Genomic DNA, 26,362 nt, shown 5'->3' on the forward strand with positions numbered 1-26,362 from the left:
CTTGGTAAGCAGCCCTCCACGTGAAATAATTGTCCACCCCAATGTACATGGACATGTCACCCCCTGCCTGACTGCCCTCCTCCCTCTCCCCCCAGGCTCCTGCAGGCTGGCTCTCTGCCAGCCTGCAGAGAGCTCTTTGCAAAAGTGGAAAGTCCACATGTTTCTCCATTTAAAGTGGAAAATCCACATTTTTCCCAGGTAAAAGGGAAAATCCATGTTTTCAGGATCCAGGGGAAACAAAAAACTCCAATCCCTGGTTATGACACTCATGAAAGGGGGGAAGTTGGGCTCATGTCCTTGCTGACACTTACGAATTTTACATGAAACAGTGATTGGTATAACCTTGGTAGTGGAGACTAGAGCCTAGAATGTTACTTACTAGAGGAAGGCTTTCCTCCTTGAGTCATAGAGGCACATTCCCTGTGGCTTATTCTCCTTCTATTCCTGTGATTCTTGCATTCTTAGCTTCCCAATGGACCAACTTCAACAATAAAGGGGGAAACTATTTTCCCCTAATATTATTTAGAAGCCTGGTGGTTAGGGCTCCTGAGAAGTGGAGATGTGGTAGAGCAAACCTGGGAATCCAAGTCTCCTGCTTCCTGAGTAAGTGCTCTAACCACCAGGACAAAAGTTGAGCCTGGACAAAAGGTGAGCTTGACCACCATCCAATTAGGTGGTTACCCTAAGAAGTCAGTGTAGACATTAATCATAAGTGAACAGAGGTGTCTAGTGCCTAGAATGAGTCGGGCAACTAAGTTCCTGAGAGTGGCAGGAGTTCAAAGAAATTCCTCCAGGCTTCTGAATCGCCCTTTTTCAGAACCTACCTTCCTCCATTTTCTGTATAAAGTGTCTATATGTGTCTAAACTTGAATGACTGCAGGGTGCCTCTCCATTCAGTGTACAGAGCTTGTGGTCGAAATGATCTGTCCTTTTAAACAAGGAGACTAACACTTGGCATTGTAATGTCTAAGGAACAATTTTGAATCCTGGTCAGAGTACTTTCACCCCCGCCCATGAGCAATTGGACCATCATCTTTCTAGTCGTTGGGCGCCACATGGAGTTGGGGGTCTAACATCTTGGTGTACTTGGCCACTGTACGGTGGGAATGACAAATCACCTGGCAAGCCAATAGCACTGGTACCAAATCAGAATGGAAGCCCCCAGCCAAGCAGTGGAATACCAGCTGGATAGCTGGAGAAAAATGGGTAATGGTAAGTCCAGGACTGTGTCAGGTAATACCAAATAACAAGTCTGATATTAATAGCTGTCACACTGTATTTGACAGTACCAACCTTTGAGAAAAGCAATGTGGGTCTCATTGGCTTTGCAATAACACTATGACCCTTAATGGTGGTGTTGCATGTTCAGTACTTGCCTCACTGTCCTCTATTCCCCATCCTTGCAGACATTTGAGTTGGGAGCACCATCTTCCCTGGTGGGAGGGTGGCAGGGAATGAGCAGTGTTGCTTAATGCATCTACAGTTCATGTGCGAATCACGCTTGCCCCTGATGGCTTTTGCGACATTATTTCTGCAATTGCAGCAAAGGAAGCCAGGCACAAGAATGGCTCCTCCAATGGGCCATGCCTGACCTGTTTCCAACACACTCCATAAAGAAAAAGAGAGATGTCACTGGTATTATCTAGGATGGGTTGAACTCCGCAATGGGAGTTTGGAATGCATATAAGGGAGCTGACAATGCTGCTCAATTAGATCATTTGGAGCATGGCATTGCAAACATAGACCAGGGGGGAGAATGGAAAGCCAGGAGCTCATTGATGCCATTCAATGGACCTCTCATGCAGGAGTCAGTATAACCCATGTTTTAAAAGGTCTATTGAAGATTGCATATGTGGGGTTTCAAGACATGACCTGGGATGAAGCATGTGCCAGTGCTCAGCAAGCACTCAATGCCCAGTTGATTAGTGCAGTCAAAGATATCGTGAAAGGGCTCTGGCCAGAGGATTTACACAACAGCAGCCTATCCATCACCCTGAAGTTAGTCTGGCAGTTCAGACACTATTAGACAATAACCTGGGAAGGATGTAAGAAGGGTCTCTGCTGCTTCACAGCCATCGGACTTGGAGGTGGATTCTAGACAAAAAGCAGACTCTTAACTCTGAGAGTGGGAGGAGGTTGTCAGTGGGATTGGGTTGTGCACTGGGAGGTATGGGATGTAACTACACCAAAGGGATCCAGGTTTCTAGTTCACAATCCCCAGTATTGGAACCATGGAATATAGTTAGGTATTGGAACAGTTTGGAAAGAATGGCCCAAACAACCACCACAGTTAAGTTGTGTCAAGCCTCTGTCTAATGGAGACGTAATTGCTGTAGGAAACAGGGTGTGTTGGGAAGGAACAGCAAACCTGCTTTGGCCTAATCACACCCTATGGGTAAATGCTACCGAGGGATGTGTATGGTCTATAGATACAGAAGGGGCCTCTGTTGTAGTTCAAACTTCTAAAGGGCCCATTACAATAAATTAGCCACCCGCAACGGATCTCAGTATCAAAGTCAGGCCAACTCCCCCTAAAAGCTGGAGAGCCGCTGTCTGGGCACACCAGTTTCCAGAGTAGGAACAATTAAAAACACAAGGAAATTGAGATGGAATGGAGACAAGGAGCCCAACTCAGCACTGTGGCAGCTGAAGCTAAAGGAACGTACAAACTAGCCAGGGATCTTGCAGAGCCTTGCGGGATGGGGGATGTAATCTGTATGTTTGCAAATAGTCCACCCCAAGTATGTGCTGGTGCTTAGACAGTAATTAGCATTTTTGCTCTGTTTAGCCTTATTGTTATTGGAACTTGTGTGTTTATATGCTGTATTCGTCATAGAAGCAAATCAATTCAGAGGCATGTTCATGCCAATGGAAAAGGGGAGAATATCCCTATGATACCATCCTCCCAGTTCCTGGCTCTGCCCTAGGCTGAAAAGTGCCCTAAACACTTCCTCTCACTTGTCATCAACAGGAGGCAAAGGTCAGTCCTCTGTCTGAATGACACAAAAGTACCATCTACCTTGCCGGGCCCGAGGGGTGTATTGTGCGGGGAGAGTGATGGCCTCTGGAGAATCAGCTGGGTTGCTCTTTTGCTGCCTATCCTAATTCTGTGAGGGAGTGTTAGGGTAATGATATGGATTTTGGACGTTGAGGTAGAGATATGGAATCGGGGGGTTCTGAGTGTGCAGCTGAATGAAGGCTTTTTCCTGTGTCTCAGCAAAAGCTGCTGGTCACAAGGCTAGCTGATATATTAAAAGCAACTAACTTAGCTAATGCTGAAGTAAGTGGATTCTTAACAGGGGGGTAGGGTGCAAAATGCATGATGTGTTAAAAATAGAATAGCCCACCAACTAGTGTCAGGAAACAAAAGCAGAACTACAGCCTTGGAGATGGGGAAGTCCACAAGAAAACCAGCGAGAAACCACAGGTGACTGAGAGAAGATAGGGGTCAAAGACTTACGTATGCGCTCTTAGCAGAGAGGCATGCAAATGAATGAAATGCATAGGCAATACCATGCTAAGGAAGCAAACAGTAAACAGAGGTGGAGCTTGAGATAGGAGGAGAAACGGGTGGAAGCAAAGGTGGGACAAGGGCAGAATAAATGTTAATATGTATGAACCAAGGTATATAAATGTTGGAAAGAACTATTGTTCAGGGCGGTTCCCCAGTTTATTGTTTTTTTGGGAGCTAGTCCAAAGCTGTCTCCATTCTGAATAAAGCTGTTGCAAGCAATGTGTGCTGGTGTTTGCTCCCTGTCTGCTCTGGCTAATGAGTACCAGGATCCATGAGCAATTGAACCATCATGTTCCTAGTTGTTGGGCGCCGCATGGAGTCAAGTTCTAACACAATCTTTGCTAGACTGAGACCTTAAATTATACCTTCCTACCACATTTGGCAGTGCAGAATTTTGTCACTAGGTCACCAGGTTGGCATTCTTTAAATTAGCAAATATAGCTTGCCAATGTTTGCCACTTGAAGTGAGAAAATTATACATGGGAACTATTTTCCATCATTATCTAAAATAGCACATGAACTTGTAAATGAGACCAAAAAGTCCTAATCCTTCTAAATTAGGGCTCTCCCACTGACAGCCTGCAGGCTGCACGAAGCCCTGGCCTCCCAGTCCAAGTGCCATTTCTCCACTCCTCCAGCTACTGCTGTTGCCGGAGTCTCTGGGTTCTGCTGCCGGCCACTGCCTCTGTGGGTCAGGGCAGGGAGGCACAGCAGCTGGGAGGATCAGGGAGAACCGGGACACCCATGGTATGGTGCAGGGAGGAAGGGTTGTACAGCACCGTGCAGGTGCATTAGTGTGGCGCAGTGAGAGCATACCTGGTGCATGGCAGAGGGGGGCCCATGCAGTCCAGGGGGCATGTGACTGGTGAGGCATGTGATGGGAGCCTGTAGCTTCCAGCCAATCAGAAGTTGGACAGCCCCGTTCTAAACTGATCATGTGAACTTCAGTGCTCCTTAGTAATAATACATTATTTGTAATGATATAAATCAGGATTAAAAGCTAAAGGGTCTTGAATTATTACATAATTGCTACTATTTGTATTTCAGTAATGCTAAAAAGCTATTCATGCTAATGCTGAAAGAATCTTTCTAATCTTGCCCTCTTCTTTAACTGTCTTCACTAGTTTCTCTTTTTCCATTGCATCAAATAAAAAGCTTCTTGTCCTATTATTTAAGGTCTCTTATGATTTAACCCCATTCTACCTGGAGAGTTATTGCCCCCCGTTTCCCCCCTCCTCCCCCCCCCCCCAATCTACAAAACTGTTATCTTACTTTCCTCCAGATTTCTACTTGGCTCACTTTAATTGTGATGGCTAAAAAAAACTCCATATATTGATAAGGCAGAAAAACAGATTGCTGTGCTGTGCTGTGCATGATGCTAGACTGTTCTCGGTGGTGGAAGATGACAGAACAAGGAGCAAAGGCCTCAAGTTGCATCAAGGGAAGGTTAGCTTGGATATGAGGAAAAACTCATCTCTCCTCCTTCCCTACTTTACTAAGTAAATGCCTAGGCTCCATGTCACTGATTTCTCTTCAGTGGCAAACCAATTTGCAAGGCCCTAACATTTGTCATCGCTTGACAAAAAAGGGGTGTCAGTATTATATCCATTTTCCACATGGGGGTACTGAAGCTGAACTGGTCACTGATTCTTATTTCCTTGCCTTTAGGTTGCTTTTTTCAGAAGTATTGGACACTCATAGCTCCCACTGATACACCAAGTTAATGGCAGAGCTGGAACGGATTCCCAGTCCTAGCCATGTCCATTCAATCCCTTCCATAGAAATGATGCATAAATTGAATCAAAGTTTAACTCACTTTAAGCTAAAATGTAGAACCAATTGTTTAAAAGACTTCTTGAAAAACAACCTACTATATGGACTTCAAAATCATTTTAGTGGATAGTTGTATGTTTTCCTAGCCAAGGAAAACCATAAATTGGCTGCATTTACTGACAGGGAAAGGTGCTGTTACAGCAAACACTCTGTTCCCTGCTGAGATTCTATGAATCATAATGCACAATGTAATTTGAGTGGAGTTTTATTCCATTGTAAAAATACAGGGGCATGTAGGTTGCCTGGAAATAATGAAATGCACTGAGACAGTGTGAAATACTTTAATCTGTTGCTTGCCAGCATAATACATTTTATACTGTTTCCCATTATATTACCCTAGACACTTGGATGTTTGAGGGTGACGTGGGTTTATCAGTTTTTTAGTAATTAACAGGAAAGTATTCTGAGCGATTTTCTTTCTAGCACAGCAAAGGGTTATACTATTTTCCTGGTTCTGTTTTTGCATCTTTCTCACTGACTTCCATTTCAACACCTTTTGCTTTCATGGGTCTTTAGTTCCATTAAATATCCAGCGCTAATTAGGCTCTGTTGTCTAAACTGTAGGAAAACACTTCAGTCAAATCAAAGAGCATTTAATTAGTTAGACTACAGGTTACACCCTATCTTGCAATGTTAACTCAAATAAACAGATGAAATGTCTGTTAGAACCTAATGTGAATGTAAAAAAGGCTGGTTAATAACAGTCAGGATTTCCATTTCACTGCTCCTGGACTGAAGTGTGATGGAGTGACAAGGCCTTTCCACTTCCGTGTAGTACTTATGGATGTGTGTGGTGTGAGGGGAAAAAAATTAAACCTAGATCTACAAAGGACCACACAAGCAAAACCGCTTCACCGTGTTGGGCTCCCTGCAGACTTGCAGCATTAGACTAGAAGCTGCAGAGGACTCCAAGCACCCTCCCCTCCCAGCTCCCATTATGATGTTTATTGTCACATTTCAAAGGAGCACAGCACCTACCCTGCTGAGCTCATTTGAAAGTCTAGCCATTTATTCTGGTGTATAATCAGGAACTGAGCAATTCTGAAAATCTTGTTTTAAGTGGGTGCTGAACACCTTTAAATATTGGGTCACCAATGTGTGTTATTTCCTTCACTTGTTATAGTGAGATGATATTATCTTTGTGCAAGAAGCCTTGCATGTGGATATGGCTTGATTTAAGAATGTGTGGCATTTTAAGATTCTTGGATGTAAAACTACCACAACCTAACTCTCCCTATATTTTACCTAAAGCTCCAGCTCTAGAAGATTAGTGATTATATAACACCCCCCTCTTCCTTTAAGTTAAAAAAAAAACAAACCTATCAAACTAGTATGTTTCAAGCCTTCATGGTTACAGAGAAAAGCCTGGAAACTGTTCATAAGCAATTGTGCGTACATTATGATATGAAGAATGGTTAAACAGGGCCAGGTGCTTTAGAAAGCTTTGCATTTTATGAAAATATTTTGAAATCAATATTATAGTTGCAACAAATGTCTTTTTAAAGTTAGTGAGTGAGTTCTCGTGAAAGAGAATAAAAATACTTGCATGGTGCTTCCCTATGTTTTCCCCACTAAAAGAATCTGGTAGTACCACACACTAAAGCAATTTATTTCCATTCCCTATTTTGCCTCTCGTGTGCAGCAATAAAATGCAGGAGACATTTAAATAACTGTTAATCAGCAAAATCCCAAATGGATCCACCTCCTGCAGACTGATTTGCATAAGTCACATTTTTTTCAGAGAAGACCTGTGCTGAAACCTGCAGATTTGCTTAAAGCATGCTTGTGGCATTTGGCTAACAGTGTCCAACTTGGCCAGTTAGTTTGCAAAACCAAGTTCTGCAGCATACCAAGGAGAATAAATTAACTAGCATGTTAAAGCTCCCTTTAAAAATTGGAAAAATAAAGTTCTGACAGAGGGAAGAAAATTAATGGAAGCAAAACAGAATCCAATTTATAATGCTTAAATCAATTCATTCCAGGATGCTGCAGTTCTCAAGAAATTGCTTTGGCCATTAACATAGCTAAATATTAAAAAAAAAAAAAAAAAAGAAGAAGCTGATGTATTTATAGGGCTTTTAATGAAAAGTACAAAAACAATATCAGTCTTGCAGTCTTCTATGAAGTGAGGTCTTAGAGTCTGTATCTGTTAGGATTGATTGTAAAAAGTCCTATCACATTTCAAACCTTTTACCAGTTTGAGAAATCTGAAGCCATAGCGAAGCTCAAGGTGTAATAAGCCCTCCTTCCCCCCCAATTCCCCAAGTAATGTGAAAGGTACCAAAGTTGAGTTAAACCACACAGTTTAAATACAGTTATAAATCTATATATCTATATGTAGATACATATCTCTTAAGCCTTTCTGTTCAGTAATAACCTGACTCTCAGAATATCATTAGTTAAAGGACAGTTACAGCAAACTAAAATAGACTTGTAGTCCATACCGCAAGGTTTCAGAGACGTGTGCAAAAGCTAGGAAACTATTCTGGCTTTAGAACACCACTTACCTTGAGGCAGGGGGGGAGTCAAGATATTACTAAATATGGGGTGGGGGGAAATGAAAAAAGAATATAGAACCAAAAGCCATGGCTCCCAGGGAGATGTTCAATGTAGTTTTGAAGCAGACAACACTATTTTATCTGTTAACCTATTTTTAAGGGACAGCCACCAACCATTACTGTAAATATAATATTGGCTTTTGAATAGGGTGACTGGTATAATGCTGCTTAGTGCTGTTCCAAATAAAGACACATTTTATCTAGCTTCTCTCTCTGGTGCTTTTCTTCTCTGCTGTGGTGCTTTAAGTGCAGGGCAGCAATGGAGAATAGGTCACTTGAAGTGATCTTAAAAGAGGAGCATTACGTGTCTTTGCTTAGCAGTGAAGAAAGAGGTATTTTCTATTTGTTCTTTAGGCAGAGTTAACAGGAGGATGGCATTCAACTGTTAGTGCTGGGAAACCTTGAAAGCCTTTTCTTTCCCAGAGGTTACATCTATAAAAAGTATCTATTTCCACACACCAAAATAAGGAAGAGTTTAAGGTTGGCATCCAACTTAATATAGGCATGAACTGACATTCTTTACTACTGCAAAGATTTATGCACATTCTAACAGTTAGGCACCGAAGTACAGTCTCTTGTAACAGTGATTGTCAACCAGGTGCCACCGGATCCTTTGAAGGGTACCACAAGATAAGCAAGGTGTGAGGAGATAAGCAGATCAGGGCAGTCTCTTCCCTCTCTCACCCCAACCCCACTGCCCAGCCCAAAGAAGTAAGAATTGTAATCTATAAATTAGTTTTTGAAACAGGATGCTACTCAATTAAAAAAAGTTATAAATGGGTGCCCAAGTCCAGTGAGGTTGAGAACCAAAGGCTTATCGTGGTCAGGCATATAGGGCACAGACAGGAGTGCCGCTCCCCACTATAACTGAAAAAGCTTTGCAAGAAGCATTCTGAGTTACAACAATCCCCCGGACCAAACAGAAGTTCACTGTTGGTCGTGGGGCAGGGAAGGGAAGCTAGGTGTTGGCTGTCAGCCTACAGCCAGTTTTCCCCAGGAACAACCCCTCCTCCCTGCAAGCTCCCTGCCTGCCCAAGCTGTTTTCAGAATAAGAGGTGGGAAAGGGAAGAGAAGGAGCTTGTTCTAGGGGTTCCCCAGCTGACACTAGAGGGAGGGCTGGGTAAACTGTGGCCTTTCACCTTGGGGTTTCTTATACACCTCCCCTACCGTTCAGCAGGGTCTGACCCCCCCCCCCCCTCAACTGAATTTCCTCTGCTCCCTTTCCCCCCCTCCCATTCTGAAAACAGTAACAGGCTGGCAGGCAGCACAGTTCGAAGTTAAAGAAGATGCTGTCTTTTGAAACATCTTAATCTGACCCCTCATACAACGAGGGGTCAGATTTTCACCTGATTGGCCACTTTGAAGCAGTCTGAAGCCATGCACTGGTATTTGGTCACAGGTATAAACTGCTTTCTGTGGCCAGATCAGGCGAAAATTGTCACTTCTGTGCCCATCAATTTTGGCAGAATCAGAACCTAAAAGATCTGTTCATTGGCCACTCTGGGAGCCTCTGTTGTTTTTAATATAATTTATATCCTTTACCTCACTCACTAGGTTTGTAAAGTACTTGGGCCTCAATCCCAGAAGAACCCACATGTTAAACTTTACAAAATACCATGTCCAAGGGAGTCCTCTCATGTATAAAATAGGTTTATGTATAGTGTGTATAGGGATGGGAGAAATTGCCACTGCAAATTTACAAAGCTTTATTTTTTTTTCAAAATAAAATCACTGTTGTGCTTTGGTAAGGGCTTATGAATCAAAAGGGTAGAACCTTGCACCAAGGGCTGAACACTTCAGCGCTGGTGTTGGCATTGTTACTCATGTGGTTGTTCTGCACTTCTTCTGCACTTCTGTTAACCTAGGCAGGGTGAGGTTTGTAACTGGCCAAAGTATGTACTGTTTACAGAGTGAAAGAATTACTGATACATTGGCTGCACCGGCTGATTAAAAAGTGAGCCACAGAGACACAAGTAAGTTCCCTGTCATCTCCTCTCAGTACATCCAGGAAATAAGGGTGTAGTTTGGAATTACTTTTAAAAAAGCGCATGTGAGGGAGGTGTGAACAACATATACTTATCTTGAAAAAAAAATCACTGAAATTAGCCTGTGCAGAAGAACTCTGATGTTTTACTTAAAGAATGAATCCCACAAAGATCAAGTATTGGTCTGGGATGATGAAAAGCCTGAAAGCATCTCAGGTGATGATGTCTTGATCTTCTGTTTGGATCCTGAATGAACTGTGAAGTAGGGCTTGAATGAAATACACGTGGCCTTAATATTGAACTGCCTTAAAATGAAAACAATTTATCACCATCTGTTTAATTTAATCATATGGATTTAAGTAAAAAAGCATGGATTGGGATTTTAGACTGGAGTCTGGATCTTGCAAGTGACTCTACATGACCACACGGTCATAGAATCATAGAAAATTACAGTGACAGCTAAGCGCTAGAATGTGTCACTCTGAGTTTTCAGATGAAGGTGAATGGAGGATAAATGAGGATCCACCGAAGCTGAGGAGCCTATAAACAAATGGTGACTGTACATAAGGGAGACAAACAAAGAAGTAATGCAGACATAAAAATGTTTAGATGAGCTATTGGAATGTACCTTTGGTTGTTGAAAGGAGTGAAAGGCAATGAAGTGTAACTTATCTGAAATATAAAATAAGGTATGTTCTCCTTAGATAAGCCCTGAGTATGCATCTGGGGGAATGACCCATGCTTTTAAGGCAGACAAGGTTCCTTGGGTGAATTTGATATCTTTTATTAGACCAACCCAAATAGTTGGAGAATAATTATTAAGCAAGCTTTCGGGTTCAAAAACCCTTCGTCAGGCTAAGGAAGTTTCAGCAGTTGGTGTGTGCTCTTCCTGGATGGAATGAAAAGGAATGCTTTTAAGACACTACCTTTGTGAGTACTGGAAGGAGGGAAGACAGTTATAGCATTTCTGATTTCTAATCAGACTGCTGTACATAATTCAATGATGCGAATGCAATACTATTCTTTTGAAGAACTTAATTTGCAAATGTCTGGATTTTATAATATTAGTAAAATACTTTCTGTATAATACCTTTTGTAGTCTAATATTTGCCATGAGAATGAGATCTGTAATTGTTGTGGTGTTTGCAGGTGGTGTCAGACCCTATATATATAAGCAGGATCTGTTCTTGTGGGAAGAATGAAATAGCTGACCTAAATCACTATTTGTGGTCTTAATCACTCTTTGAAGAAATAAGAGGGAAATGGATCTCTCTATTAGTGGAAACTTTTCGATACTGGACTAACGGGGAAAAAAAAAATTTGGTTCCTCTCCAAAAATGTACAAACTGTCCTATACTCCCTGGGTATATTTGCATTACTTGCACAAAGGACAAGGGAAAAAAAATAAATGTTTTATTTTTTTCTTTTTTCCTTTAGTTTTCTATTGTATATTGCTTTATTTTATCCATTTTCTGTGTCATCATATATTATGTTTTGTTTTAATTTTGTTTAAACAAAAGATGGGAAAGGCCTGTGTCCTATATGATTGAAGACTGATATGCCGAAATCTTCTGGCATGTGTTCTAACTGGAAAAAAATCACATGAAAGGCAAGAGCTGAGATGCAACCTTGTCTTTTGGGAGATCTAGTTGGATGTCTGACAACCAACTATTGTAGAGCTGGTAAAGGGGAGCGAATGACAATAACGTCTTGTAGTGTTTATTCTGACAGGATGATTAATTTCTCACTGCTTTGTTGAAATGGGTACTTCTGGGAATTTGGGAAATATTTGCTTCTCTAAAATGTTGATTATTTGGAAACGAGATTTTCAATAAGCCCACTGCACTTTAAAATGCTTTTGTTTAGAGCTGGCGTGAAGGTTGCTTTCAAATTGTATTTAGGGAAGACCCCAAGTGCAAAGCCAGGAATTAAAGCTTCAGCTGGTGTAAAGGAGACCAGGTCCACCTGCTCCAGTGATGCTGTGACCTTTCACAACAGCTGCTCATTATTCTCATTATCTCTTTGCACCTGTAGCCAACAGCCCTGCAGATGAAAAAGCCTCAGCCCAAGAAATAAGAGGGAGCACAATGATCAGCAGACTTTCGGTGCAGACTGGCTGAAGGATGTTCCATCTGATATCTTTCTGGAAAAGTACTCTCAATTCATGCCCTGCAGTAGAGGTACATATTTTGTGACAGACGTAAAACAAATAAAACTCAGTAAAGAAGCAATAAAGAAACAGAAGATATATTAACCTTCTGACTTATGCAACCTTCTGCATAACTTGCTCTCCTATTCTGTCTCTTTGATAATAGACAGGAAACAATGTATAGCAGAGAAATCAAGAAAAAGAGGGTAAGTTAGCATGTAGTGCTCAACCTCTTTATTACTAAATTTGCTGGTGTATGGGAAATCCAGAAACAAGCAGGGATGGAGGAAAATGGAAAATCAATGGTAAATGCCAGGGGGTAAGGTTCAGAAGATGTCACGAAATAGTAAGTGAGGATGAGCAGTAAACGAATGGCGAAGCAAGAGGGCTGGGGAAAAGCAACCAAAGAGAAGTGGTTGGTGGAACAGTCAGTGAGGCAAATCCTACGGGACTGTAGGAGAGGCGGGGGGGCCGGGGGGTATGGATGGTGAAGCAGGGAGGGATGGATAATGGTAGTAAAGGATATCCAGGGGGAACAAGCAAGCAGTAACTGCAGCTACCTAAAGATGCATGCCCAAGCCTCATGAAATCAGGCACTTAAACACTGTTCTGTTGAAAAACAGAACTAGGTGACCATCTATCTTTATGTAGCTAAATATATTTGAAAACATGGCCCTTGATCTATATACCACCATCTGTTGAGGTGAAGGAAAAGTGAGCAATAGCTGAAGCTGGGCTGATGGAAAAGTACTTCCTTTCTGTTATAAAATTAATGGGTAAGAGAACTCCAAAAGCACTGTGAAATCCTGATTCTGTTGAAGCAATGGGGGTTACTCTACTGACTTTGCTGAGAACAGAATTCTGCCCTTTGAACTTCAGAATATTTTGCCAGGGTCAATAGTGCATATATTCTTTCCAATTTCTTTTCTACATCAAACATTGTTTGCCATATTGAATGCAAATTTTACACTAGCATAAGCACTGCTGTTGTTATTTATTTTGGGGTAGCCATCAAGTCATAGATGAGGATCTGGGTCCTGTTTCTGCTTGGCACCTCACAGATAAAAATGAATCAAGTCTTCTGAGATCTTGTGGGTTAGTATTTCCACAAGAAATCATCTTCAGAATTGTAGTGGTTAAATAGTTAAGCATAGTGTTCACTCATACGTTTAACCTTCTACTCAATTATCTTTTCCTCTACAAGCTTCTTCACACAGGTCTCTTCATCAAAAAGTACTACTTCATCAAGCTCACTTACCGCCAAACCTATTGAACAACAATCTTTAATCAGCTTTCAGGTTTTTCCCCAGGAGGAACTGACTTTAGAACACCTTCTTCCTACTTGACAAGAGTGAACACTTTCTTTTTTTAATATATACAGAGAGAATGAACATATTTTGACCTAGACATGTCAGGTGAGGTACCCTGAAAGAAATACTTTCCAGGACACCAAGACCTTAATTGAAAGAAGGGTCTGTCCTGGTAAAACTGGATGTAGTCTCTCTTTGGCTAGGTTCTGCCGCTTGCCCTAAAAATTGTGGTGCTAAACCCCAGCTTCCATAATGTGGCAGGGAAGTCCCATTCTGAATCTTCACCCTGGCAGAAGTTAGCCACTCAGTAAACTGATTCTTTCAGTAGTATGTCTGATTCTTTCAGTAGTATGTCAGCTCTCTAAGGTCAAAGTGAATGTTAATGCCATTTGTTCTGTAATTCATAATAAACCCATTCAGAACATAAACTGGGGAAAAAACCCTCACTGTGAGAAATATTCATATATTGTGGTTGAGTCAGAAGCTGGCAACATCGGCTATACATATGGTAAAAAAAAACAGTGTTCTTATGTGGTTTATTTGAACACTTTGCGACTTTAAAATGTTGTCACAAGTGCACCACAGTTTTTTACCAGGAAAATATAAACACCCTAAATCTGGCACTTCTAACACCTCCTAGTTGTAGACCCATGTTCCTTGAACTCTTGCATCTGGCTTTAATCTGTCACTGAAGGGGAGATCTAAAACAGAATGCCAGTAGTTGACCTACTTATGAAAAGTTGTATAGCTACAATGTCAGGGGGAAAAAATCTCTCTTAGCTCTTTTCATTTCTTCTGTGAGGAAAAAAATCAGAATTTTAAATTATTAGACTAAATTCTGTATTTGGTATGAATAAGAGAATGGATTCTACTTTATAGCTGTACTCATATTTTATTAATTCACTTCCTTGTATGGTTCTGTTTCTGTTGCCTTTGGAAGATAGTATCAGAAATATCATACCTGTTAATTAACACCTGTAAATTCATATTGGGAAGAAGCCTGTGTTCTGTGGCATAGTTAAGTAAAGTTGCTGTTCTGTGTTACAAATGTATGCAGGTTTGAATCCAGTGGAGGGTTATATTTATTAGAGGAAGGGGAAACTTCATCAACCAAATCAGGTCCTTTCATCTCAAGTAGTTCCATTAAATGCAAATTATTACAGTTATTGCACTTGTGAATAAGGTGTATAGGAATATTGTTTTATTTTTGGTGAGTGTGATATTTCTGCATCTTTTCATGTTTCAGCTGTGCTTTACACATATTTAGTACTTGCCCATTGCTTTATATGGCTATACTTTGGTAAAGAATATCTTTATTTTGCATTTTATATCTCTTATATTCTGTCTTTTATTATAGTAGTCTTGTCAGAGTCCTTTTCCTTGCATTTGGATTAGTGTATTACAGCCTTAATTTAACTAAATCTTCATATCTTGCAAACTGGGCCTTTGTAGCCTACTGGCTAAAGAGTTAGCCTTATGATGGGAAGGAATAATACATTTCAAGTTTATTAATTCTTTTACTAAAAATCCTACTCTGCAGTAGATTTATAGTAATAGTATTATCTAGTATTTGCATGCTAAAAATACCTTTTTAATGGCTGTTAATTTTGTGTTTTCTGAATAACTTTCATCTTTTTTGATAAATGCTGCACTACTAGGACCATCAGATTCATAAGATGTGTCAGAATCTTTCTCAGTAGATGTGACTGATTAGGTTTAACGTACTGTATATTACTTAATAGAATACTTAAAACTTTATGTGAAACTGCATATTATGTCCATGGATGGTCCAATCTTAAAGTGCTTACCCAAGTAACTTTTATCTTTTTGAGATTGTATTGCCTGGTCACATTCTTTAGGATTAAGAATTTATGTGAGATATGTGAAATAAATTAATTGGATTTGAGGAAGAAGGGTGGGTGGTGCACTTACTGCAATTGCAAGGTTTCTGCAATTACTGTTGCCATTTTGTATACTCACTTCAAATTAATCTGGTTTTGTCCCTTGCAAGATTATACACAGAGTAATCCTATTCATATAATCTGATGGTCTGATACTGAAAACATTTATTACTGAGTATATTTTTGATGCCATGAGGTGCCTCCTTTTTTCACCTACTGGAAACAGTGTCTTACTGAACTAATTTTCAGGAGCAGGTCCCAATATAGAATTTGTCTAGATAACAGTGGTACTGTTTTGTTGACTGGTATTCAATATGTTATCTAGTGTCATTCCATGATTTACCTCTGTGTTACAAACTCCCACTTTATCCATGTGGATTTGATTATTTTTCCTTATGTAAACCACTTGTTTGTTCACATTTATTTTTACTAAAAATCATTTTATTTGTTTTTTGTTGACTTGTTTTTCCTCCATTTCATCAAGATCATGCTACATTTTGGTGTATGGCTTCTGGATATTTCTGTTCCTATCCAGCTTTGTTTCAGTCACTAATTAGAGGAACGCATATTCCAAGATGACAACACAAATGATAAGTAGTAATGGACCCAGAGCAACCCTGGAGGCCTCTCATTTTACCATTAATATTACCATGTCAGTAGCAAATAGCTGTAGACTAAGTGACAAAACAGCAGTCTAATATTAAGGACTCTTAAATATACCCTACTTTTTGGAATAGTTTGAACCTTTCACAGCTCAGCTGTGTTTTTCACCATGTCAAAGCAATAAATAGAACTAGTTATAAATTTCCCACAGTGTGGAACAGGACATTTCCAGGCACGCAATATGGCACATTGGGTATTGAGATGAATGTTATATAATATTCTTATGATTTAGAAATAGTAGTGCAAGTTTTATATAGCGCACTCACATGCATAAGGGGTAACTGCATTCAGAAGATAACACAGAAATTGAGACTAAAAGAAAAATCTATACATTCACAAAAAATATTTAAAAAATGTGTTAACAAGGAATATGCTTCCAATGGTATCTTGACAAACTCCGTGATAAAAAAACCAAACAAACTTAAGTCCTGTGCTTTAACAGAAACAAATGGACTGATATAGTATTGACTGCCCATTCCCCATGGGTATAGCCAGGATGAACCCATGTCCATTTATTCATACCCTGTGTAAATGGACAGTAGTCTTCCGATGAAAGGTTATACAAATAAATGCTTTGGAGAAAATATCCGTTACATTTCCTAAGTCAACTTGTCATTGCTGCAATAAATTCTTTCTGACAATGTCAATCATATTGTGGTCTATTATATAAGCAATGCTGTCTGACACAGTGAAGCCTGCCACGAATCCAAAAATGGCCTCAGGTCTGGGGAGAGGAAGAAAAAAGTGTAGCTTACAGAAAAACACGGAAAGCATAATGCTTCACCACAGAACTTTGTTTTAATTTTATTTTCCTTCTACTTCCTCTGTTTTGAGGCCTGGTTCTCCTGTCATTGTATATTAACAACATCCACTTGCTCTTCTGAGAACCATGTGTGTCCTGCAGTGGAAAATTTGATCCCTGTAGTTTGTTACCAATTTGTTTGCAAGTGAAAATTCAGTTATTGATTTGACAGTGTAAACCAGTATTTGGCCTCTACAGCATGCATCAGCAAAAACATTTACTATTTGGAGAATGGTTTTATCTTTTGAAAGATTACGTGATTTCCAGCACTATTTCCAATTATTTTTCCCATCATCACTTTCTGATGAAAATGTATGGAATAAAGTTGAAATATTGCCAATCAACTGAGGTGCTTTGCAAGATCAAAACTTCAGCAAAGCACTCAGTCAACATTGTCTGTAGCTGCTGTATGGTATTTTAGTTACTTAACGCGAAAGAGGTATTAAACATGCCCTGAGTATGATATTAATGCACGGATCCTGTGCACACTTATTCACATGCTTAATTTTGCTACTGTGCATTGCCCCATTAATATCACTGGGGCAGCTCAAGTTTTTGCAGAATCAAAGTCTCTTAGGACAGGTGTGTGAGATCACCGAGTGGTGACGGCATGGGGCTGGGCCCCAGGGCAGAGCCATGATCCTCTGCCCACATGTCCCTGTGATGAGTGCCAGTTCCATGGGCAACAGCTTACAGGGAGTATATCACGGTTCTGCCCTGGACCCCAGCCCCGCACTGTCACCTCCTGGTGATGCTGGCTCCAGACTGACTTGCCCATACTGCTCCCAGACACCACTGGCCACTTGCCGCCAGCCCCATCCCATCTGCCTGGCTGAGCATGCCTGACCCATGGTGGTCCTGGGCCAGTCTCCATGGAGATCCTGGGGTCAGGCCTGGGACTGTAGGGCAGTGACGGTACGTGGCTGGGGCCAGGGGCAGAGCCACAATCTGCTCCCAGGTCCAGTAATCAACCACTTAGAGAGTTTACTGAGCTGTTGCAAGCAGGATTGGAGGTGTGGGGGTGTGGAGGGTGCTGACCTGATCTGGTGCAGTGGGGAGCGTATGCTGACCCAGCCCGCAACTGCTCACCAAAACCCTCGCTAAGTGACCCTCCAGCCCAAATAATTGCCTGCCCCTGTTTTAATACCCTTTTCTCCAGGACCTCTTCTCATGAGTGCCTGCTTCTTTGGGGTCTGTTATATCCCTAGAAAACTTGGGGTTTATGAACCACAATATATTAATTAATTTAAATTATAAGATTATTGTTCTTGTGACTGTTTTAACCTAATAGGGCTCTCAGAGGTTTGAAATTCAAATAAACAGCCTTTGTTTTAGTGGCATAGCCGTTACCACACCTCTCAACTTCTCCTTATGAGGTCTTGCTCTCCTTTGCACTTTTCTACCATGCACTCCTTGAACAGATTCCTTCTACCGGTAGTTGTGCTTATTGGGAGGAATCTAGTGGGGATTGGAATCAACCCTACTCTTCCTTTATTCTCCCTCCAGTACCTTCAGGGGTCATTTCCCCTCTCTATTTCTTCTTAGAGTATGGGGAGAACAGGAAACGATGGGCTGGGTAGGATGTGTGTGGGGTCCCCCCCCCTCACTTTTTTCTACCTCTTCCCCCTATCTGTGTCATATCTCATAGTGAACCACTGTAAGGTCCAAAAGAGACCAAATCAAGCCTTGGGTATGTATCTGCTCTGTCATCAATTCATCCCTTTCTATAGTAGGTATTACTGAAAATCCTGTTGCACTTTTAAGAAACTTTCCTTCCTTCTTAGCAGCTCTCTACTTCCTTGCTTTTAATTTTTTGGTGAGGGTGTGTAGTGTGGGGCCATTAGTACAGTAATGAACACATTGGTGAGGAAGGACAGCCCATCTGAATGGCTAAATAAAATATTGGACAGCATAGTCTCTTAGCCTATGGCTACTGCTCTTCCTGCTCCTGAACAAGCCTGCAGTGCTTGTCAAAGCTCACAACTGGCTGGGAAGCAGCATTTCCTTTGCCACTTTTGCCACATCTCTGGCCCTTTCCATTTCCTTGCCAGATCTGAGAAGAGGAGATCTGGCTACTGCCATTCCCTTCCCTGGTCGGAGAGGAGGGTTCAGAATCTCCCGTGTGCTCCCCTTCCCCCTGCTTGTATAAGGTAAGGGTAAAATAAGATAAGAAGGCAGGAAGAATATAAGAACTGCTGTGAAAGAAATGCGAGGAAGTGGGAGGGAATTAAATGTTAGCGTCTTTCTTCATCTTACCCTCTCCCTTTAGTCTGTGGTCTACTGCTTTGTGTTGCATTCAGTTAGCAGGTTTTGCAGTCACTTGTACAGTTGACCTCTACAAAATGTGTTGAGATGTAATACCTCCTATATGAAAAAAGTCTCATAGTGACCACTATAAAGGCTGGGAGACCAAACTGGGCCTTGGGTATGTACATGCTCTATCATCAATTCATCACCTTCTATAATAAGGTATTGTAGAAAACCCTGTTGCACTTCTAAGAAAGATAGTTTTGTTTCCATGAAGAATAAGTTCTATTAAACCAAGTTCTGACTTAGAAACTTAAGCTGAGTCTTTTCTACACTGGAGCTGAAACTGGTCACCTACTGCCACTTGCTTATCCCCAATAATAATAATAATAATAATAAGCCCCTTCTATTATGGCATAGTGCAGCACAGGGACCCTCTCTTTCTTCAGGGATTACTCCCATTTCTCTGCTTATTTTTTAAAGTATATCTTTAAAAATAATCATCATTGCTAAATACATGCTTTATGCAGTTCCAGAGTCCTCACACTTGCAAATTCCAAATGAACCCTTAAAGTGTTTGGGATTTTTTATGCTAGTTAGTCCATTTTTGACACCAAGGAAAGTGCCTGTTGCTGATCTAGCACTAAGCAGATTTTTTCTCCAGGTGCATCCAAGCAGAAACCATGCTGAGCATCATTGCACAAGCTGTGTTTAAATCCTGTTCAAAGTAGCAGGAGAGGGGAGCTTGGGAGAAGTACCCTGGGGTTTGTTTAACTGGAAATATTGAAACCAAGACAATTTCTAAAGAAGGAACTGTAACCCAGCTCATCCTTGAAGGGTGCATGCTGTATTTACTGCAGCATAGAAACTTTAATTTTGTCAGGGTAATATTGCTGTAGTGTTTCATCAACCCTTTATTAATATAGAAGTAGGTCTCTCCTTCTTAGTGGTTTTCCTGTTGATGATTATATTGTGAATACTGCTGGGATGGGATGACTGGTTGTTATACTATTGGAAACCGATGGGAAAGTGCTGAGAAGTCACAAAGGGAGCCCTGGGAGAGACTGACTGTTATGCTTAACCTCAGAAGAATTCTTTTTGCAAATGGTAAAACAATGAAATAAGGAAGATTTCTCTTAGTGCCTGCAGCTGATCCTGGATGCCTGCTTTGGGAGAGAGTACAGAGGTAACACAGGTTGAGCATGCTGGGGTAACAGGCAGGCCAGGAGCTCTGGCTGTGGGCTGCACATTGTGTTTGACTACCTTAGTGATTCCCTATGGGTGTGTCGAGGCACACTAGTGTATCATGAAAAACACTTTATCAATGTAGTATCTGGCCCGAGGTGCCATGTCATCTTGCCTATGGGGCTCATCACATGCACAGAAATGTGGATGGGGGAATGGTGGTGCTGTCCTGCCACCAAATTTTGAAGTTCCTTATGGTGGGATTGGGGCCTGGACACATGGGCTTCACATGCTGGGTTTGGGCCCATGGACTGTATTTGGCCTGTGGACCAACAGCTCTGCTCATGGGCTGATGGGACCAAAAGGTTGGGCAGCAGTGGGCACCATGTGCATTGCATTACACCCCCCTACACAGCCCCAGTTCCACCCCACCTTGCCTTCCCTCCATGCCAGGGTTTGAATTACACTTTGACTCTTAGGGAATCTGCAAAAAAACCTGGGCTGCCCACCCTAATAAAATCAGAGGCCCCCTGGTTATGATTTTCAAATCTTAGAGGTGGCTCTTATTTCTTATGGGTGGCTCAGCCCATCTGATCTCCCCCATAATTCAAACCTTGTTCCATGCTTCTTTTCAGTTGTAAGTGGTCAATTTTAATCCAGAAAAAGGTGCCCCTGGTGTCAGAATTCTGGGAAACCTTGGGCTAGCTAGCTGTGTGGAAGTCATGATGACAAAGCAAGGCTATACACTGAGCCTAATACCTGGGAAGTTTCAAATGAGTTCATTCAAAGGTGGATATGGGCCTCTGGGTGCTTGTAAAGGGGTTATTCCTAACCGAGGTTTCAATTTGTTTTGACTTCAATAGGCACCCCCACCAGGCTTTCTTCCTAAGGTGGAGCTTATTAGTCAGGAAGGCTAACCACACCTTGTCATGCATCCACAGATGCATCACAAGCAGGTCCAAGGAGGTGATCCTCCCCCTCTATGCGGCGCTGGTCAGGCCGCAGTTGGAGTATTGCGTCCAGTTCTGGGCGCCGCACTTCAGGAGGGATGTGGACAACATGGAGAGGGACCAGAGGAGGGCCACCCGCATGATCAGGGGGTAGCAGGGCAGGCCCTATGAGGAGAGGCTAAGGGACCTGAACCTGTTCAGCCTCCACAAGAGAAGGCTGAGAGGGGATCTGGTGGCCACCTACAAGCTTGCCAAGGGGACCAGCAGGCAATGGGAGAGTCCCTGTTCCCCCCAGCACTACTGGGAGTTACAAGGAATAATGGCCATAAGCTGACTGAGAGTAGGTTCAGGCTAGACATCAGGAGGCGTTACTTCACAGTTAGGGTGGCTAGGATCTGGAACCAACTTCCAGGACAAGTGGTGCTGGCTCCTACCCTGGGGGTCCTCAGGAGGCTGGATGAACACCTAGCCAGGGTCATTTGACCCCAGCATGCTTTCCTGCCCATGGCAGGGGTTCGGACTTGATGATCTGCTCTGGTCCCTTCGGACCCTACCAACTATGAAACTTATTTAGTCTGGAGAAGAGAAGACTGGGGTGGGATTTAATAGGAGCCTTCAACTACCTGAAGGGGGGTTCAAAAGGGGATGGAGCTGGACTATTTTCAATGGGAGCAGATGGCAGAACAAGGAGCAATGGTGTCAAGTTGCAGCAAGGAAGGCTTAGGTTGGATATTAGGAAAAACTTGATCAGGATGAGGGTAATAAAGCAGTGGAACAAGGCTGCCCGGAGAGGTGGTGGCAGCTCTATCCCTGGAGGTTTTTAAGCTGCAGCTCGACAAAGCTGTGGCTGGGATGACCTCGTTGAGGACAGTCCTGCTTTGCGACCAGGTGACCCCCTGAGGTCCCTGCCAGCCCCTCTTGTCTGGTGAGGAACCGGCACGAGGCTGCGATGACTCAGCATCTATGGCTCCAGCCTCAGCGGTCTCCCGGCCCCGGCGGCGCTTGCCCGGGACCCGGCCGTGCGGAGCGGGGCACCCGGCCGGGCAGCGGCTCGGCGGCTGCGGCTGCGCTGCCAGCGCGGGGCTGGAGAGGGCGCCGCGAGCCCAGAGTTGGAGGCTGCCGGGGAGCGGGGCCGAGCGGAGCCGCGGACCTGCGGCACCCCCGCGCGGAGCGGCCCCGGGAGCGCCCGGGCGGGGACCGGGACACGCACCTTCGCTGCTTCCCTTGCAAAGGAGCCGGAGGCCGAGTGCGAGGCGGGGCGCAGCCCTCGCGCAAACAGCCCGCAGACAGTGTGCGAGCTCGTCCCCGCCCGGCAGCACCCCCGGTCGGGACCGCGGCGCCGGGCGCTGCGCGCGGGGAGGGGACCCGCTCTCACACACGCACCACACACACACGCACACGCACATCTTCCTTACACTCACCGTCACACACACACTAAGTTTCTCTCTCTCTCTCTCACACACACACACACACACACACACACACACACACACACAGAGTCTCACACATACAGTCTCTCACATACATTTGCACACAGGGTCTCACACTCGCGCACACTTACACACGTACTCTCTCTCACCCGCCCCCCCCGCACATTTACACACAGTCACGGCCTCACACTCACACACACGCTCACACTCTCTCTGTCTCACTCATACACTCTCACACTCACGCCGTCTCTCACACACACTTGCACGCGCACACAGGCGGCGGGCAGGGCAGGGCAGGGCAGCGGCCGCACCGCCGGGCCGGGGCGGGGAGGCGCAGGCGAGCTGCAGCAGGAGGCGGCGGCGGCGGAGGAGGGAGCGGAGCGGCGGCAGCTCCGGCCCCAGAGGAAGAGAAGCGGTGCCAGGCTCCCGTCGCTCTCCCGCGCTCCGTCAGTGCGCGGGACCAGCCGCGCCCCCGGCCCGTCCCCGTCCCCGTCCCCTCAGCCCGAGGCGGGGCGGGGCGGGGCGGGCGCGGGAAGTTGGGCGGCGGGACGCGGCGCGGCGCGGCACGGCGCGGAGCAGCATGTGCAGCAACGTGGTGTACGAGTGGCTGCGGGCGCTGCAGCTGCCCCAGTACGCCGAGTCCTTCGTGGACAACGGCTACGACGACCTGGAGGTGTGCAAGCAGATCGGCGAGCCCGACCTGGACGCCATCGGCGTGGCGCTGCCCCCGCACCGGCGCCGCATCCGGGCCGCCGTGCGCCGGCTGCGGGAGCAGGACGCCAGCGCCGCGGGGCTGTACTTCACCCTGGAGCCGCCGCCGCCTCCCGCCCAGCTCTACACCAGCCGCCTGGTGGAGCACTACGAGGCTCAGGCCCGCCCCCGTGCCGCGTACCCCAAGCTCAAGCTCAAGATCATGGTCAGGGACAAGCTGCTCCGGGATGGCATCGACCTTAGCAAGCCGCCCTACTCCAACAAGGTAAGGGCTGGGCGCGGGGGAGTCTCGGGCAGGGGGGTGCCGTGTCTACACCCCCCCATCCAGCCCCACTTCTCTGGGGCCCTCTTGAAGAGCTGGTGGCACACCAGCCTGCGGGCTCGGGGATAGCGCCCGGCTCTTGTCATCCCAACTCTGTAACTTTTTCTCCCTCTTGGCTCTGGGACTCTGGAGCTCTCCCTGGTTGGGGGCAAAGCAGCTCCAGCAGAGTTGAGATGGTGTGTGTCTTGGGATGACTTGGGTAGGGAGGGTCCTGCCTGGGGCAGGGCATTGGGTGAGAGCACTGTTTGTCCACCCCCGGTTGCAAGAATATAGAGAAAGGTTGCAAAGGGATCAACAGACTTCAGAATTGGATTCTCCTTTAAAGGAAAAAAACAGGGCTTTTCTTTTACAGGCTGGCAGAGTTTTGGCCTGTGAAGGGCTGCTTGCCCCCCCGGCCGTCCCACACACTGGGGGCAGGGGGCACTGTGTCAGGACTAACCATTGATGTTTACAAATGGGTCCTGGTCCAAAAAGGTTGAGACCTACTGGACTAGGTGACCTCTAGAGGTCCCTTCCAGCCCTGCTTCTGTCTGAGTGGACTGGTCTTAGTGGAACGGGGCCTTTCCCAACCTGTCAGGAGGCTGGAGAAGAATTGTTGCTTCTGTTCTTTTGCTCAGCGGCAAGCGGCATGATCATGCAGCAGCCAGACCCCGGGAGTTTAGGCAGATGCTGCCCACTGAAAAAAAGGACAGAAGAGTACAGGCTGCTGGAAGGGGGCGTTCAAGTTCGGTGAAACTCTTGTAAGACAGCTGTGCCTGTGACCCAGGCAGGTTTCTTGGCATGGGAATGTGAAATGAAGGTGGCCTGGGGTGTATACTGGACTTGGATTAGCTTTACCTTCTGATTGGTTCTCCCCTGGAAACGAGAAGAAAGACCATATTAACAGCAGAGTTAAGCAAGTAAGGTCTCAGTATAGATTAAAAACTGGTTCAGTGGAAAGAGAGTGGCATTGTAGTGCCTGGGCACGCATTTCCAGTTAAGAATAAGTGGGTGCCCCAGGGGATGTTTGGATAACCACCGGTCGTCGATATTTTGTTTAATGATTTGAGGCCTGACTTTTCTGAAAGGCGGAGCACTGGCAAGTCTCATGGACTTCAATTAGAGCTGTGGGTGCTCAGCATAAGATGGACAGCAGGGGGACTATATAAAATCTGATGATCAGGCTAAACTGACTTAGGCAAAACTAGGATTGTGATGAATGAAACTGCAACCAGAGTAGTAGATGTGAGGGTGACAGATGAAATTCAGTTTTGGTAAGTGTAGGCTAACGCACACTGTCAAAAATTAGTCTGCAGCTTCCTATATGGACTGATTTAATCTGATTTTACAGGATGTTGTGATTGGGGGAGGGGAGAGGAGGAGGAATTACAGTTTTTCTTTTTCATCAAGGACAACCGAAGGATAGCTCAGAAAAGATATGCAGCCAAAGTTATTTTAAAAAGAGAAGAGGCTTGTCTGGGTGCATTTAGAAAGATGTAGAAAATACCATAATGCCAGCGTATCAGGGTGGTATATGGGCATGTGCAGTCATGTGTCTAGACTTGGTCAGTTTAAAAAGGATTTAGCTGAAAGTGAAAGGCTCTAGCTATGGGCAGTGTAGCCTGTCAGATGTGTGTCATGCTTTACATATGAGATATCTAAACTAGCCAAGCAAGAAGAATTTCTCTTTAAAAAGCTAACAAACAAACTTTCTACTCTAAAGTACTGTATAGAAGATAGTTTTGTAACTGTTAAGCTGTACACGATAAGGCTAGTAAGCTTTTAGGTGGCAGGACTTTAGTCATTTGCAGGAGTTAGAAAGGCCAGCCTTTCCTCAGTCTCCAAGTGTCATATCACACACTTGCTTGGATCTCCATAAAAACATTTTTCCCCCTCACCTTCTTCTGAGACATCAAGTATGCTAGGGACAGCATACCAGATTTGATGAAGGAGGGCTGGACCTTCTGTGACAAAGCCTATATGAACTGTTGTATTATCTGGGATAAATACCAGCTTGTCTTGAAACTAATTGGCTGTCTTAAAGGCTGACAGTGAATTTTCTCTTTTCATATTTTTCTTGACTCTGTTTTCTGAACCATTATCAATGCCTCCTCCCCAACCCCTTCAGTATCTACCTGCCTGATTATGTTTTGCTTGTTACTTACCAGCTGAGGGCACTGACAAGAAGCTGCGTCTTCAGAGTCAGATGGCCTTTTTCTTATTAAATGAATCTTTTAATTCTTCTGCTATTAAACTTTCATAGTGTTAGTTTGCCAAATCACAGCATCAATTTGCATCTGTTATTTCTTTTATTTTCCATAGGGTCTGAGAACAGGGCAGGCTACTAACTGGGGCCGACTGCTTGCTTTTAAAAAGTCAGTGATTGTTTTGCAGTAGGGTTACTTAAATGCAATATGCTGAGGAATAAAGGAGCAGCTGATAAACAAGCAATGCTCTAGTCTACACTAATTTCCTAGTTTTTTCAGTTTGCCTTGCCAACTTGTTTATTTTGTGATGATGACATTTTTTCTGTTTTAATTCAGTTCAGTGCAGTAATAGAAAACAAGTTCATCTTACAAATTCTCTTCATAAATCGACATATCATATTAGCAGCAGCCACAGAGTTGTGTTGTTTGACATGCTGCTGTGTCACAGTCCATCTTTGAAATAGGGAGTAGAAAAAGATCATGCCATTGTGTATTAGATACCGTTCATGGTATCAAAAATGAAATGCTGCATGCTCTGTAGGTTGGAAAATGGCTCCATTATCACAGCAGTAATTTTTTGTTAAGTCTGCTACTTCAGAAGAAAAAAATCTCTTGA

At 43.9% G+C, this 26,362-nt stretch overlaps 1 protein-coding gene across 2 annotated transcripts in view; it reads left to right on the forward strand.

Moving 5' to 3' along the window:
* Positions 1-23,007: 23,007 nt before the first annotated feature.
* SASH1 (SAM and SH3 domain containing 1) overlaps positions 23,008-26,362 on the forward strand; it is an 843,969-nt gene continuing 840,614 nt past the window's right edge. For both annotated transcript variants that reach the window (XM_019488349.2, XM_019488350.2), the window contains exon 1: positions 23,008-23,503. In XM_019488349.2, the coding sequence (XP_019343894.1) occupies positions 23,108-23,503 (396 nt within the window). In that variant the 5' untranslated portion in view covers positions 23,008-23,107. The remainder of the gene's footprint in view (positions 23,504-26,362) is intronic.

The sequence above is a fragment of the Alligator mississippiensis genome, chromosome 1 (genome assembly GCF_030867095.1).
Source record: "Alligator mississippiensis isolate rAllMis1 chromosome 1, rAllMis1, whole genome shotgun sequence".
Classification (NCBI taxonomy): domain Eukaryota; kingdom Metazoa; phylum Chordata; order Crocodylia; family Alligatoridae; genus Alligator; species Alligator mississippiensis.